Source organism: Xenopus tropicalis, chromosome 1 (assembly GCF_000004195.4).
Source record: "Xenopus tropicalis strain Nigerian chromosome 1, UCB_Xtro_10.0, whole genome shotgun sequence".
NCBI classification, from domain to species: domain Eukaryota; kingdom Metazoa; phylum Chordata; class Amphibia; order Anura; family Pipidae; genus Xenopus; species Xenopus tropicalis.
The window spans coordinates 143,463,817-143,480,300 of NC_030677.2; the positions used below are offsets into that span (position 1 = coordinate 143,463,817).

The 16,484-nt window shown below is 39.1% G+C and overlaps 1 protein-coding gene across 2 annotated transcripts in view; it reads right to left on the reverse strand.

Annotated features, from left to right (window-relative positions):
* tep1 (telomerase associated protein 1) overlaps nucleotides 1-16,484 on the reverse strand; it is a 65,392-nt gene that overhangs the window by 17,113 nt on the left and 31,795 nt on the right. For both annotated transcript variants that reach the window (XM_012970132.3, XM_031891533.1), the window contains exons 29-43: nucleotides 15,965-16,057; nucleotides 15,526-15,658; nucleotides 15,274-15,427; nucleotides 6,540-6,676; nucleotides 6,363-6,451; nucleotides 5,801-5,915; nucleotides 3,451-3,736; nucleotides 3,122-3,239; nucleotides 2,874-2,998; nucleotides 2,237-2,336; nucleotides 1,999-2,154; nucleotides 1,481-1,690; nucleotides 1,220-1,376; nucleotides 678-890; nucleotides 169-323 (exon numbers count right to left, since the gene is read on the reverse strand). In XM_012970132.3, the coding sequence (XP_012825586.2) occupies nucleotides 169-323; nucleotides 678-890; nucleotides 1,220-1,376; nucleotides 1,481-1,690; nucleotides 1,999-2,154; nucleotides 2,237-2,336; nucleotides 2,874-2,998; nucleotides 3,122-3,239; nucleotides 3,451-3,736; nucleotides 5,801-5,915; nucleotides 6,363-6,451; nucleotides 6,540-6,676; nucleotides 15,274-15,427; nucleotides 15,526-15,658; nucleotides 15,965-16,057 (2,241 nt within the window). The remainder of the gene's footprint in view (nucleotides 1-168; nucleotides 324-677; nucleotides 891-1,219; nucleotides 1,377-1,480; nucleotides 1,691-1,998; nucleotides 2,155-2,236; nucleotides 2,337-2,873; nucleotides 2,999-3,121; nucleotides 3,240-3,450; nucleotides 3,737-5,800; nucleotides 5,916-6,362; nucleotides 6,452-6,539; nucleotides 6,677-15,273; nucleotides 15,428-15,525; nucleotides 15,659-15,964; nucleotides 16,058-16,484) is intronic.

The following is a 16,484-nucleotide window of genomic DNA, read 5'->3' on the forward strand; positions in this document are numbered from 1 at the left end:
GAGTGAAATTTTTCTTCCTATCCTGTGGTCACTTCCACATGCTTGTCCTGTTCCTCCGCGTTTGCAAATTGTAAACTGCAAATAACTTTTCTTTTCTATAGTCACCCATCCCACCTACCACAATTCTACTTTAGTATGCATGTGCTTTTGTTTCCCCTTTAAACTCACCCGGTCCTGACTGCCAGTTGCAAGCAATTTTCCATTTCGACTAAATGAGCAGCATGTGACTGCAGCAGAATGGCCTTGTAGAACAGATGCAGGGGAGGGAGGTGAGACGCTATTAAGTAGGCTGTTCAGGGACCAGAGACAGACAGACACATCCCCTGAAACAAGAAAAACATTCTTTAAAACAGGAACTATGCATATCATTTTCAGTATATGTATCCAAATAGGAAATTTATATTACTAAGCTGATGGACGCAAGCAGCTGAACACTCACTCATTTTTTTCCAGAGAAAAGTTCTTTTAATTGGAAATGTTAACTGGAAACATGTCTATGCTCAAACTGCTTCAAAAGTCAACAATGCCATTGTATACAGTGTGTTGTTTAAATGAAATATTTTTGCTTCTTGCCTGATTCCGTGACTCTTTAAAATTCATTTTTAAATATTTTTTGCAAAATATCTAGAATCATATTAGTAATAAATAAGAGGTTTGTATTTCTAAACTTTTCTCACCAGAGGCTGAAGCCAGAAGTTTAGAAGAGACAGCAAGAGCCTGCACAAAGCGTTGGTGTTCTTTAAGCATCAGCTGGCAGGTAAATTGACCGGAAGATATTTTCCAGACACGCACCAAGCTATCTGAGGTCCCAGTCACCAATACCTCTTCTGATAGCCAGGCAACACACAGGATAGTCACATCTTCAATGGAGGTCTGGGCTACCAGGTCACCTGTAATAGAACACAATGTGCAGCCAGGGATTTGGAAAATGTCAGATGTCAGAGTCATATTCTAGGTTCCCCATTTAGGGTAATTTTTTATGATAATTCCTTAAATCAGAGCAGTTCTTAGTCTAAGTGGCTGATTAGTTAATACTAAGGCATGGCAATACAAACTGATCATACTGATGATAGATAATAAGCATAGTTTAAGAGATGATATAACAACAAAAAAACTAGTAGTTTATTGAGAACATACTCATGATAAACACACACACAATATAGAATCCTGCACTAACATTAGATAACAGTACACCACTAATTTCTCACCCAGCTCTTACCTAAATCCACACTGTAGACTGACACAGTGCCAGTATGGTATCCAACAGCCAGCAACTGTCTGCTAGGTGAGACAGCAAGGGAAATTGCAGATGAGTTTTTTATTTCTCCATCTACTCTTCCAAGTAACCTACCAAGGCCCCCTGACCACACCTGAACCTATAAAGGGAATAACAATTCAGATAATTTATTATCTGCTCTCCTTCAAACGTATCACAATACATTTGTTCTTTCCCAGACAGTCTCTGCCTCTGTGTTCTTACCTTGCTATCCTCTCCCCCTGTAAGAAGGTATTTCCCCTGCTGTAGAAAGCTGCATGTAAGAGTGGAGCCAGAGTGTGCTTTAAAGTGAGAAAGTTGCACTTGTGCCTCCCATGCCCAGAGGGACACCCAGCCATCAAGACTCCCTGATATGAGCCATTTGCCATCCTGGGAAAAAGAGACTGCTCTCACAGAAGAACTTCCACAGAGAACCTAAACAGCAAGACAGAGACAAGAGAAGACAGCAGAGACAAACTGAACATGGCTTGAATGTAGATGTGTACAACACTGGCCTAACCAAATGTAACCTGTGGCCCATCAACTACAACCCATTCTGTGATGAAATCCATTGAATGTATCCCTACTATACTATACACAACAGTATTAATTTATAATCCATGCTACAAATATTTAATAAGCATATAAAGATGGTGGAAAAAGTGGCAAACAGTAATTGTGAGCCGTGGACTAAAGGATTCAGAACAAATTGATTAAGTTTCTAGTTTATGCCATTAACTTACAGCAGTTTTCTCCCAGTTTTCCAGCCTCAGTACAGTTATCTTCCCATCCCAGGATCCCACTGCTACCACATGACCTCTGGGGTGAAAGGTTGTACAAGCCAGTGGATAAGGAAAGGAAATGGATCCTAGAAGTGAGCCACGGCTGGTTTCCCAAAGCTAAATCAAGAAATAAACAGTCACCAAAACACTGTGTATGGAATTAAAGCATTGCAAGGTAATGTATGGGGGAATGAGTTACCTTTAACTGGTAGTCCAAAGAACAGGTAATAAGTTGTCTTTGATCAGGACTCACACAACAACCTGTGATTTGCCTTCGGTGAGCTTCTGCTCGGTGCATGCTGGGAAAAAAGGAGAGTTCAAGGTCAGTGAGTATCAGAATTATAGCCAGTACCATTCAATGGATGTTTAGTGACACAAGCAAGGTTAATGAGTCCAAGGGACAATAACATAATGACAGTGATGACTCCTGGTTGTTGGGACCCTTTAAGTTGTGTCTGAAATCAGGTTGCTTTATTCAGTAATAAAAGACTTCTCTTCTATTCAGTTTTATTGCTAATATTATAAATGTAAAAACTAGGGAGTGGAGATCTATCATGCCTGGTGTCACTCAAACAGCAGGAAATCACTTTGACTTTCTGCACACTACATGATACCCCTAGTTACTAAAATTGCCCCACTGTGCTGAATGAATCTTTAAGAATAAGAGTGGTACTGAGAAGATTCTTCTTGAGGCCTACATAAATGCTTCCTCATTTTCCTATAACCGCTTAGGGTCAAAAGTCCTATTTAGCCCAATATTCATTTGCACCGAACTAATAGAAAATAAAACTACGAGGAAATAGTAATTAATCAATGGATATGTGGCATTTTGGTACCGGCAGCCATCAGAGATTTTCCAGATCTCCAATATTCCATCATAAGAACCAACACACAACAAATCATCTGAGATAAAGTTGCAAGCAGAGACTCCATCACAGCCACTGTGTAGTATTCTGACTTCCTGCAACAGAAAAGAAAATCAGAATTGAGAGCAAATCTAATTGTACAGTATAATGATTCTGAACTCAGCATTAAAGAAGATGCCAAGACATACTGAAAAAGGTGATCATTATTATCTACTCACCTCCCCACTATCTGTGTTAATGAGATGCAAGGCACCACTGCTCGCACCGACAGCTGCCATTCTGCCTGATGGACTCAGGCTAACACAACCCAGGAGAGACGGGATCTCTAATGATTTACTGTCGGGGAAAAGGCAGAAAACAATTTGGCTGATTCTACAACATATAAAACTTGAAAATTGTATTTCAAATGCTACTACCAACTCCATGAACTCATAAGCCAATAAATTCTGTCTGTAGTTACTGTGGTGCAAAGCATCTCAGATATATAAAAGCACTTATTTTTAAGAGATCCATGACATATACATTGTGAGGGAAAAAAATCTCTAACCTGCGGCATATACTCATGTAAGCCGGTTTGTTGTTCCACAACATGGTTAGATGGGATGTGCATTCCTTTCTATTGTCTATAATGACACGAGCTTGGAAGCATACTGGAGTACAGTCAGGTTCATTTAAGGCCTGTTGGTAGAACAGTGAAGGATTTTTGGAGAGAACTGGGAGAGAGTTGTGAATGAACTCTCTAAACACATCTACTGGCAGCTTTGACACCTGTCGATCCAGCTCATGGATTGTACAGTCTTTTGTGGTAGGGCCATTTTTCTGCTCTAAAATTTCTGTGAATAAAGAAACATAATTAAACGTTTAAGTGTTTTCTTATAGTCGCATAAGGAAAGTTGTTTTTTTTTCTTCAAAAAAGGCCTACTGCATTATGTATGTAAAACCTGCATTAAAGATATATGCAACCTATTTTATCTAATATCTTAGACAGAAAGGCATGATGAACATATAGCTTAAAGCTGCTGTTTTTACTTCTTTGGCTGCGGCATCCTCCGAACTCCACAACAGAACAGCACCAATTTTAATTTCCCAAAAGTCACCTATATCAAGGGCACATTACTGCGGTCTCCACAGCAATATTTTAGCTTAAAGCTGCTGTTTTTACTTCTTTGGCTGCGGCATCCTCCAAACTCCACAACAGAACAGCACCAATTTTAATTTCCCAAAAGTCACCTATATCAAGGGCACATTACTGCGGTCTCCACAGCAATATTTTAGAAACCAAATGGCCATTTTGGTGCCAGAAATGCTGTGCAGACTGCTGTAGTTCATTGCAGATGTTCCTCTGTCAATAAAGGAAGTTTTATGAATTTCGAAATCAGTGCTGTTCTATAGTGGAGTGCTTTATTATGACCATTGGAAAGTGGCCACTGAGGAACATGCACCTGAAGAGATTCTAAAGATGCTGTACTGACTGCTGGCACCCATGGGGAACCTCTAAAGGGAAAAACAGTAAAAGGATTATTGCTATGCTGGGGTACAATTAACATGTATTTATTAAGGAACAAGATAATTCACATGGCTGTACAACACCAAAACTCCACCCCCAGCACCCCAAGTCATGATGTCTGATCTGGACAGCAAGGGGGAAAAAAGTTTTTAAAATGCTAATGCAACTGTCATAATATAAACAGTGGAGACTCCAACAGTAGATTCTGCAAGGTATTGTCCAAGTAACACTAAATCTGCATAAGCTTGTTGTGAAAAGTAAGTGCCCCAGGTTGGTTTAACCAGTAGTAGTGCCAGCACAGCAAAGACATTCCACACATGGATCTGAACACAGTTCCCACAATATCTCCCCTTAACTAGCTATAAATTTGTAAATTTCAATTCTGTAAGAAATACACCATGCCAGGGAACTTTTACATTGATCATCATGCCTCTAACTTCAGGTATTTCCCAGCTATCCCTTTTGGCTAGTGTGCAGTAAGTTAGCGGTTCTATTTTTATTATACAGCACATAAACCAATTTCAGATTGTACAGTACTGTACAGGAGCCCAGTCTGGGCCAATGCATGATTACTATATCATTTTTGGTATTACTGAAACATTCTTAAAGAGGTAAAGAGACTGGGCAGTACATATTGAATGTTATAACATATTTTAAAGGGACAGAGAAAACAAAAAGGGGTGTGTGTCTATGATTTAATACCAAGTACCAAGCTGTAGAAGCAACTTAATTATTGGAATATTGCACAGACCCACCCAAGTAAATGAAAGAGCTCCCGATGCAGTGAGAAAAGGGTCATAAGTCTGTAGAAAAGTCTTAACATGTGGATTTTAATCTCCCATATACTGACTGGAGCAGAATTACTACCAACAAATGTAATGGAAGAAAGATTTTGATTTGAGGAACCCATTATCATGATGCTATAAGGGAACATCTGGATAAGAGTCACAAGAGGCCAACATATTGTGATTCTATACAGTATTTACAGAGGAGAACAAATACTCTAAAAAGCCAATTTATAAATAACCAATACATTTCATTGAGCAGTAATAATAGTTATCATTCAGTAAAACATAACTGATCATATAAGATTAAACAGTTCAATTTTTGCACTATAACAATTTGTTTCAGCACAGAAAATAACTATCATCCTTTCTCAAAGCATATGATTAGAATGGCTTGATGATGGTCCAAGTAGCTAATACTTCTATTGTTTTACTAGCCTCCTATTTCAAGTGGAGTGGTGATTTACCACAAATGCTTTTGTCTGTGTATTTTTATGGAGAGTAACATAGTGTCTCCTAAGTACATATCAAATTAATCCCAATGTTGCTGGTTTCCCTATACAGTATGTTTGATATAAAATTTGCTGGCCAAGACAAATACTCACCATACATGCTGTAAACCTGGCAAAGATGTGGTAGAAGTCCCAGAGCGGCATGTACCCGCAGAAATGGAAGGTGTGTAAGAAGCCAGCCCAGTGTGTGCAACTGCTCACTGCACAGCTTAAAAACAAAGTGTTATATTATCTGTTTACAATTTTGCAAGTGATTCTCGATTCTCATTGATTATAACAGGGAATGATCTAAAAAAACATCCCCATTTATACCAGAGTTACTTTTTATAAGAAATATCTGGGCAAAAGAACATGGGATTTAACCATATGCCATCGCCCTAAACATGGCAAAGTATTAGGGAAGAAAGCTAATTCTAATAGTGCATATTTCAATTGAACAGTCCAATAGAAGATACATTTATGTTTAAAGTAGAAGTATAAAGGTTATCATGCCTTAACACAGAATAACTTGTAGAAAATTTAAAAAAGCCAGTGAGGCCAGTACTACCAATTCTTGCATGAATAAAAGATTCCCCCTTACCCGCACACCATTTTCCGACTGTTCTACACTTTTTAACATTTTACAAATGAAATCATTGTAAACAGGAAAGTTTACCAGGTGGTGAGACAGCTCACTCAGGCACTCAGCATTAATCACAGGGACAGAATCTGGATCTTCAGGGGAACAAACTGTCCAAAAATGTGCTGGAAAAAAGACCCAAAAAACTGTCAGAAATACAAAAAAAAAAAATAGCAACAAAGAGGACAAGTGAGGGTTAATATTGCTCCATACCGGCCATGAGAAGGTGTGCAGCTTTAGTAACATCACGTTTCATTAAATAACGCTTTTCCACTGCATCTCTCAGGAGACAGCTAGGAAGGTGCAGTCTATGGTCAGATGTCAATGCTGGTAACCAGAGACCAAGAACACTATAAAAGGATTGTACAATGATTAGAAAATAGCAAAGACACATGGATTTTTGTAATTCTAAACCACCTAGAATACATTTAAAAGAAAATGTCAACCTCAAAAATATTTTTTTTCTTAATAAAAGAAAGCAACATTCCAATATCAATTCATTAAAAATTATTAGTGCTTTAAAAGTTATTTGTAAATGTAATTGCAATACAAAGCAGCATTTTCTGAACTCCCGATTGTTACTTTTTAAACAATGTTGCAAGTGCCAGGATCCTCCATCTTGGAGAAAGGACACTAAGGAGTTAATGTAGCTCCTCCTCCTGCTCATCCCCTGCTTACTCCCATCTACCCTCAGTTTTCAGACCGAAGAAGGAAAGAACCAACTGACACAAAAAACCATAACCTTGACCAGAGGAGGATCCCCACCCAAGAAGCCCCCTAAGTGAGAACACAAACTACTCCAAGGTCATTAACAGATAGTGAGGACCCTGAGATTTAAGTAAAATCGAACAACCTGCAACAGTTGAAAATGTAACCTTTAAGCTATAACCATTACAGGGAGAGAAGGCCTGTGTCCCCAAATGATAGGACAAGAGAAAAAGATTTAACAATAAGTACAAAAATCTCTTTTTCTTGCTTATATTGGGGGGCACAGGTACCATGGGGACATCCCAAAACCACCTTTCTCCCAAAACTGGCTTTGGCCTGTCGGATTTTCAGATAAGATAATTATTAATTACAAGAATATTTTGATTTGTTAATGATAATGTGATTATGTTACTTAATAGAATATATATTCATGAATGATATTATGCTTTTTGATGAATCATATAGGAATAAATAATGAATGTTATTTTGTTTAGTTGATCAGAAACGTATATGTTGAAAAGGAGGTTTGTATCGGATTACTAGCCCAGATGTATAACCTTTGGGTTAAAGCAAATATCAAAGGTTATATAATCCTTGGTGTCTAGGTGAACAAGATGAGAACACCTTGAAGGATCTTACAAACTCTCCACAATATAGAGCATACCTGTTGAGAGGGTAATAATTAATCAAGGACAGACCAATTCTGAATGGCTAGTGTGTTCACAGGTATATTGTATGTGTACTAAGGCATTAAGTAGTTACACAGCATTGTTCTAGTGTGGAGCAATGTCAACAATAGTGTGTAACATCGAATTAAGGAAGGTCAAAAGTTATTTTATATTTTCTGAATATTTTCAGACCACAATATTGAGGAAACAGTGACATCCACAGATGGTGGAGGACATTACGGGTCCAAAGGTCACTGTAATAAATATTTAAATCAACTGGTGATAGTTTAACTTAAAGACTGCCCTTTGATGCCAGTTGGCTAGTTGATAAATCCCTGAGGTGGAGTTTTAGATAGAGATGAGGGATAAGTTAGGAGACAGAGGAAACTAAGAAAAGGACTAAGATCTAAAGATCCGAGAAAACCTGAAAAAAAAAGGAAAGAGGGATCTAAAAGAAAGAACCTGAAAAAGAAAATCTAAGGGGATCTAAAAAACTGGAAGAGGAAGGAGAAACTACTCTCAACTATAAGAAAACTCTACTCTGGTAAATATAAATTTTGTTATACTTTTTCTCGATTAGGTTGTATGCTTGGATATTTATTATTCCTATGTATATTATAGTCTTACCCTAAACATTGACTTTCCCAGAGTTGCAAACTGGGAATAATCTGTTTAATTTGGGTCCATTTTATTTTTCATTAACACATATATGATATCCAAGTTAGCGATTTAATGGAGAAATAAGAAAATTTAAGGATAGAATTCCTTAAGACCTCAAAATCAATTATTTACCCTTCCTTTGATTCAACATATTTAATTACCTTGTTATTAAGTATTGAAAGTGAACATACATATATTATCTTGTGGATGCTTGCCATTTATTGAATAATGTCTATTGGTCAATGTTCATTTTGATTAATTATTAGATAGATATCAGGGAGTGTTAAGTAATAATTTCATTTTTGTAATATTCATATTTAAATAAATTATTTTATTAAATAATTGTCATGATTTTTCACCTTTATACCAATTGATTGGGAACGCTCGATATCGAATTCAGAGTTGGGCATATATTATTTAAGACTCCTCCTGTTTTACTAATAAGGAGCCTTAAATTAAATATACGCAGAATTAGCCCGACAGGCCAATGAATATGTGTGTATTTTGTAGAATCTGGAAAACGTGTTCAGGGAGGACTACACTGCGGCCCTACACATCTGTTCAGCCGATGCCCGATGCCCTGACTAAGAATGGTGGGGGTCTGCCTCTGAGCACAAAGATAGCATTCTACCCTTCTGATCATCTGTGTTACTCCACTGTACGGCTGGAGGGAATGAACTAAACCAAGAGTGTGCAACGTTTTCTCTTGGGGTCTGGACAAAAGAAAGGAAAAACTAGGTCCGGATTGATGTGAAATTCTGGACATCACCTATGGGAGGATTTCTGGAGTCTTAACACTACCTTGTCCGAGTGGAAGATGGTGAATGGTGACCTACAGGACAATGCCATCAGCTCTGAGACACATCTGCCTAAGGTGATAGTCAAGAGGAACACAGTCTTGGAAGTCAGCATATGAAACTATATAATAATTATTGGTAATCTATCTGCAGTGAATTTGGGTGGATGATTGGGCCTTGGGACAGCAGATCTGCAAAGCAAGTTCAACACGGCCAGTAGGGAGCTACCAGAATTGTTTTTACTCTCTTTCTCTTTATCCTCTTGATGACCTGTGGTATTAGAGCCAGCGGTGGAAATACATAGGCAAACCGGAATGGACATAGCGTTACCAGTGCATTGAGCACTAGTGCGCTTGGATGCCTGCTTCTTGCGATGAACCCTGGTAGCTTGCGGTTGTATCTGAATGTCATCAGGTCCACTTCCGGAATGTGCCCCACCGATCCACTATCACCTAAAAGACCTCCAGATGTAGATCCCATTCTCCTTGGTCCAGGGAGCGTTTCCTCTTCCTCTTCTGTCTTTGGAATCCCTGGGCCGGCGCATGCGCAGTAGAGTGAAAAAACCAACTTTTTTTGTTAAAGTTCGGCTTTTCATTCTACTGTGCATGCGCAAGTGCGTGCAAAGACAGAAGCATGAAGAGGAGACGCTCGCTCGCAGGCAGGACAGGGTGGTGCGTTTTTTTTCCTAACGGGAACACCAGCCCGGGGTAAAAGGTAAACGATTAAAGTCACTTGGGGGTGCCTAACATTTTGGTACCCCCAAGTGACTTAGCCTTTCCTTCTCCTTTAAGTCCAAAGTGGCTGGAAGGGCCATAGAAAGCCAATGGTGGCCCCCATGTGGCAGGGTGTTGGACTGAGTCTACACCACTGCTCCCTGCCACCTAGTATTTGTCCTCCTTCTGAGGACACTAAAGGAATACTGAGGGTAGAGGGAAGTAGGCAGGGGATAAGCCCTGAGCAGAAGAAGCTACTTTGACTCCTTTATCTCCTCTCTCCAAGCTGCAGGACCTTTATCCCCAAGGTGCCTGTGTCCCCCAATATAGACAAGAGAAATATTAACTCTTTTACTGCCAAGCACGTATGGCATACGTGCTGGCAGTAAAAGGGCTTAAACGCCAACGACGTGTCTCATACGTCGTTGGCGTTTAAGCGCTGCCCTCTGCAGCGGCGGCATGTGCCGCCGCTGCAGAGGGCTTCTAACAATGACAGCCCCCCTGGGCAATGTGCCAGGGGGGCTGTCATCAGGGTCCTGCGAGCCGATCGCTCGCAGGACCCTCCAGGAAGCAGCAGACGCGATCGCGTCTGCTGCTTCCTGCTTCCTCCCTCTCCCCCAGCGCCGGCCCAAATGAGGAAGGAAGCGATCGGTCTTCAGGAACAGGTAAGGAGTTTTTTTTTTTATTGCATTTACACACTTTTACACACTTATACACACATTTACATACATTTATACACACTTACATACATTTACACACACTTACAGCACACATTTTAGCATTTTTTAATTTTTTTTTTTTAATTTTTAATTTTTTCATTTTTCACACTTTTATACACTTATTTACACTGATATACACACTTACACACTATCACACAACTTTTACACATGTACACACATGTATACACAAACACTTTGGGTTTTTTTTGTTTTGCTTTTTTTTTTTTTTTTTTTTTTCATTTTACCACTTTGTTTTTATTTTCTTTTACCTAAAAACTGTTTATTTTGACAGCGTAACTATTGGATCAGATATTCTGGCCACTAATTACACTGTCATGTGACTTATTTTGTTGTTTCACTGATTTGCACAATTTTTGTGGTTTTATCACATTTTATCCCTATATAAGTGTTCCTGATCTGTTTTTAGCGTAGCTTTGCCAGGTGTAACTTTGGTGTACAAAAATAACTTTACCTATTTTGAATTCATCAGAATGTGTACTTTCTAAAAATATATGGTTTTCTGGGGGTCACTGTATAGTTAGGGGGGGTTACTGCACATAATACACTGACAGGGGGCTCTGTGTGCAAAAGCTGAGTTGGCAGGCGAGAAATCCTTATGCGCTATTTTCATTTAGGGTTCAGTACATACTGCAGACTTTGGTATATCTATGCATATTGGGCATCAAACTGTTCAGTAGGCCTCTGGTGTTCCTATTTGGGGTGACTTGCCTTTGTACGCAAGAAATTGTGTGAGATAAATGCGGCAAATTGCAACATTTTTAGGCGATTTTCTGAAATGTCATAAAAACCGATAACTTTAGGAAAGCTTTGCGGCTTGGTACTTTGGTGTAGAAAGGACTCTTTACCCTTGTTGGATTTGTCAGAATGTGTACTTTCCAAAAATATATGGTTTTGTGGTGGTCTCTGTATAGTTAGGGGAAGTTTTGGCACATAATACACTGACAGGGGGCTCTGTGTGCAAAAGCTGAGCTGGCAGGCGAGAAATCCTTATGCGCTATTTTCATTTAGGGTTCAGTACATACCGCAGACTTTGGTATATCTATGCATATTGGGCATCAAACTGTTCAGTAGGCCTCTGGTGTTCCTATTTGGGGTGACTTGCCTTTGTACGCAAGAAATTGTGTGAGATAAATGCGACAAATTGCAACATTTTTAGGCGATTTTCTGAAATGTCATAAAAACCGATAACTTTAGGAAAGCTCTGCAGATTGGTACTTTGGTGTAGAAAGGACTCTTTACCCTTGTTGGATTTGTCAGAATGTGTACTTTCCAAAAATATATGGTTTTGTGGGGGATCTGTATAGTTAGGGGAAGTTTTGGCACATAATACACTGACAGGGGGCTCTGTGTGCAAAAGCTGAGCTGGCAGGCGAGAAATCCTTATGCGCTATTTTCATTTAGGGTTCAGTACATACCGCAGACTTTGGTATATCTATGCATATTGGGCATCAAACTGTTCAGTAGACCTCTGGTGTTCCTTTTTGGGGTGATTTGTCTTTATCTGATCTTTATCAAGAAATTGTGAGAGATAAATGCGGCAAATTGCAACATTTTTATGCGATTTTCGAAATGTCATATAAATCTGCAAACTTAGGAAAGCTTTACAGCTTGGTACTTTGTAGCAATAAGAAATATTTACCCATTATAGATTCGGGGGGATGTGTATTTTCCAAAAATATATGGCTTTCTGGGGTGAATGTACTTTTTTTGTAGCATTATCCCACATAAAGGATGTAAATGTGTTGATTTTGCAGGAGCTGAAATGATAGATCATATGGGGGTATGTTCCCATTGGGGCCCCTACATGCCACATACTTAGGTAAACCTATACATATTGGGCATCAAACTGTTCAGTGGACCCCTGGCGTTCAAATTTAGGGTGTTTTATCTTGGTACCTAACACTATGTGGGAGATAAGATGCTGCAAAGTGGAAGCTTTGAGGGGATTTTTGGAAATGTCATCAAAATTGCTAACTTTAGAAAAGCTGTGCGGCTTGGTACTTTGGAGTAGAAAGACATGGGTACCCATTTTAGATTCGGGGGAATGTGTACTTTCCAAAAATATATGGCTTTCTGGGGTGAGCGTACTTTTTTGTAGCTTTATCTCACATATAATGATGTAAATGTGTTGATTTTGCAGGAGCTGAAATGACAGAAATGACAGTATATATGGGGGTATGTTCACATTCGGGCCCCTACATGCCACATACTTGGGTAAACCTATACATATTGGGCATCAAACTGTTCAGTGGACCCCTGGTGTTCAAATTCAGGGTGTTTTATCTTGGTACCTAATGCTATGTGGGAGATAAGATGCTGCAAAGTGGAAGCTTTGAGGGGATTTTTGGAAATGTCATCAAAATTGCTAACTTTAGAAAAGCTGTGCGGCTTGGTACTTTGGAGTAGAAAGACATGGGTACCCATTTTAGATTCGTGGGAATGTGTACTTTCCAAAAATATATGACTTTTTGGGGTGAGCGTACTTTTTTGTAGCTTTATCCCACATATAATAATGTAAATGTGTTGATTCTGCAGGAGCTGAAATGACAGAAATGACAGTTCATATGGGGGTATGTTCACATTGGGGCCCCTACATGCCACATACTTAGGTAAACCTATACATATTGGGCATCAAACTGTTCAGTGGACCCCTGGCGTTCAAATTCAGGGTGTTTTATCTTGGTACCTAATGCTATGTGGGAGATAAGATGCTTCAAAGTGGAAGCTTTGAGGGGATTTTTGGAAATGTCATCAGAATTGCTAACTTTAGAAAAGCTGTGCGGCTTGGTACTTTGGAGTAGAAAGACATGGGTACCCATTTTAGATTCGGGGGAATGTGTACTTTCCAAAAATATATGACTTTCTGGGGTGAGCATACTTTTTACTAGCTTTATCCCACATATAATGATGTAAATGTGTTGATTTTGCAGAAGCTGAAATGACAGAAATGACAGTTCATATGGGGTATGTTCACACTGGGGCCCCTACATGCCACATACTTAGGTAAACCTATACATATTGGGCATCAAACTGTTCAGTGGACCCCTGGCGTTCAAATTCAGGGTGTTTTATCTTGGTACCTAATGCTATGTGGGAGATAAGATGCTTCAAAGTGGAAGCTTTGAGGGGATTTTTGGAAATGTCATCAAAATTGCTAACTTTAGAAAATCTGTGCGGCTTGGTACTTTGGAGTAGAAAGACATGGGTACCCATTTTAGATTCGGGGGAATGTGTACTTTCCAAAAATATATGACTTTCTGGGGTGAGCGTACTTTTTACTAGCTTCATCCCACATATAATGATGTAAATGTGTTGATTTTGCAGAAGCTGAAATGACAGAAATGACAGTTCATATGGGGTATGTTCACATTGGGGCCCCTACATGCCACATACTTAGGTAAACCTATACATATTGGGCATCAAACTGTTCAGTGGACCCCTGGCGTTCAAACTCAGGGTGTTTTATCTTGGTACCTAATGCTATGTGGGAGATAAGATGCTTCAAAGTGGAAGCTTTGAGGGGATTTTTGGAAATGTCATCAAAATTGCTAACTTTAGAAAAGCTGTGCGGCTTGGTACTTTGGAGTAGAAAGACATGGGTACCCATTTTAGATTCGGGGGAATGTGTACTTTCCAAAAATATATGACTTTCTGGGGTGAGCATACTTTTTACTAGCTTTATCCCACATATAATGATGTAAATGTGTTGATTTTGCAGAAGCTGAAATGACAGAAATGACAGTTCATATGGGGTATGTTCACATTGGGGCCCCTACATGCCACATACTTGGGTAAACCTATACATATTGGGCATCAAACTGTTCAGTGGACCCCAGGCATTCATATTTAGGGTGTTTTATTTGGTTACTTTATGACCTGTAGGAGATAAGATACTATAGACTGGAAGCTTTGAAGCGATTTTTAAAAAAAATCACAAATTTTGATAAAAACCAATAACTTTAGGAAAGCATTGCGACTTGATAGTTTGGAGTAGACAGACAGTTGTGCCTATTCTGTATTCCCCAGAATCTGTTCTTTCCAAAAATGTACAATTTTCTGGGATAAACCTTCTGTTAGTGGAATTTTGGCCTTGAAATCCAAAGTATGCAGTTTTTTTTGGAGCAGTGCTTTGGGAATTTGGTAGTGTACTGCTGGGAGTTTTTGACCTATACAAGTGAGAAATCTCCATAAAACTATATATATTTGGTATTGGCACGTTCAGGAGACATGGGACTTTCCAAATCAGTTGTATATTCGTGCATAAAATAATTTTTGTTTCTAGTATGTGTGATTATATTATGGAAAATTTGATTTTTTTTGCATTTTTAGACATTTAGAAGCCTATATCTTGTTACAGAATTGGAATTACACCATATTTTGAAAGCTTAGGTTGTTCTGAAAAAAACGATATATTGTTTTCCTTGGTAAACTAAAAGTCCCCCCGAGGAAAGGCCCCTAAAGTGAAACAGTGCAAAATGTTCAAAAACTGTCTGGCAATACAAGTTCCGCTTTGACCAAAATGGCTGGCAGTAAAAGGGTTAAAGACCAGAGCAATTCATTAACTACTTTGACAGCAACTGTATCAACATACTTGAGTTTCTTTTTAGAATTGCGATCTGCTGTTGATTTATATAGACTGGGCAACATATCCCACTCCTCACCTTCTCACTCCCCTAAGGAGCAGGGCGAATGTGGCCATTGGAAGATTCTGTGCTCCAGCAAAAGCTGCCAGCATCGCATTCCACTTTGCAGTAAACACACAGTTCAGTGCTTGCAGTGAGCTCAGAATCCTGAGAAGGTCTCTCTCTGGTAGGCCTGCAAATATTTTGAGAGTCACAGTTACCTTGCACCTAAATAATGCTGAGTACCAAAGAGATTTATAAATATAAAATTAATCTACAATTATATTTTACCTTTACGTGACAGGCAAATCACAGCTAATGCAATGGACACTGTAGTCACTCCATGTTCTTGCTCTAGACTCTCTAGTCTTCTTTGAATGAGCGCTGGAAGAGTAGCGGGCAGCTTCTCAATATCATCTGAGAGCTGCAATAATGGATACTGCTTTACTGGATGTAAAATATGTAAAGACAGTAGACTCTTAAAAAGCATTTTTACTAGGGCAAGTGCGTGTGAAGATCAGCAAATACCCTAGAAAAAATTATTGAAAGTAAACAACAGTAAAGTTTCTGTTTGGGATCATAAATAGATGAGGTTTCACATACAATGCTCCCCTCTGATGGGGCACAAACGAAGCGGATACTATAAGAAAGACTGGAATGTTCTTACACTTCATGGCACATACATGACTGCCTAATTCCACTTGTGTAAATATGTAATGCAATTACTGACCCTTTCAAAGACAGCAGTGGCACGTAGCTCCTCACATGCCATTGTCAAATACAGGGGGTGCTTTGTTCCCTTCTTGATCAGTAATAAGCGCATCTGAGAAGATAAATATAACTTTAAGAACAACCAGAAGCCCCTGCAGCATGTGCAACAATAAGCAACACTGCTCTCAAGGTTTTAAGGCTGGTGTTATACTGTTCTGCAACAAGGAGACAGTTGTGCAAAAATCTTTGAGACCACTTTGTAACACGTGAGGCCTACACTGAGTGTAAGACAGAAACTGTGCATCTTCATAAGCTGTATAAAATACTGAAAGTATAAATACGTTTGGTATAAGAAAATGATCAAATGATCTGTTTCCTTGTAGTCGACAGGGGGACACAGGAGACCAATAGGGTAAAGCTCCATCCTCCAGGAGGCAGGATACTTAAAAAACAACAACGAGGCATGCCTAATATAATCTTAATATACTATCTTTACGCCTAAACATGAGTGAGTGATAAATCCTATTGTCTCTGGCATC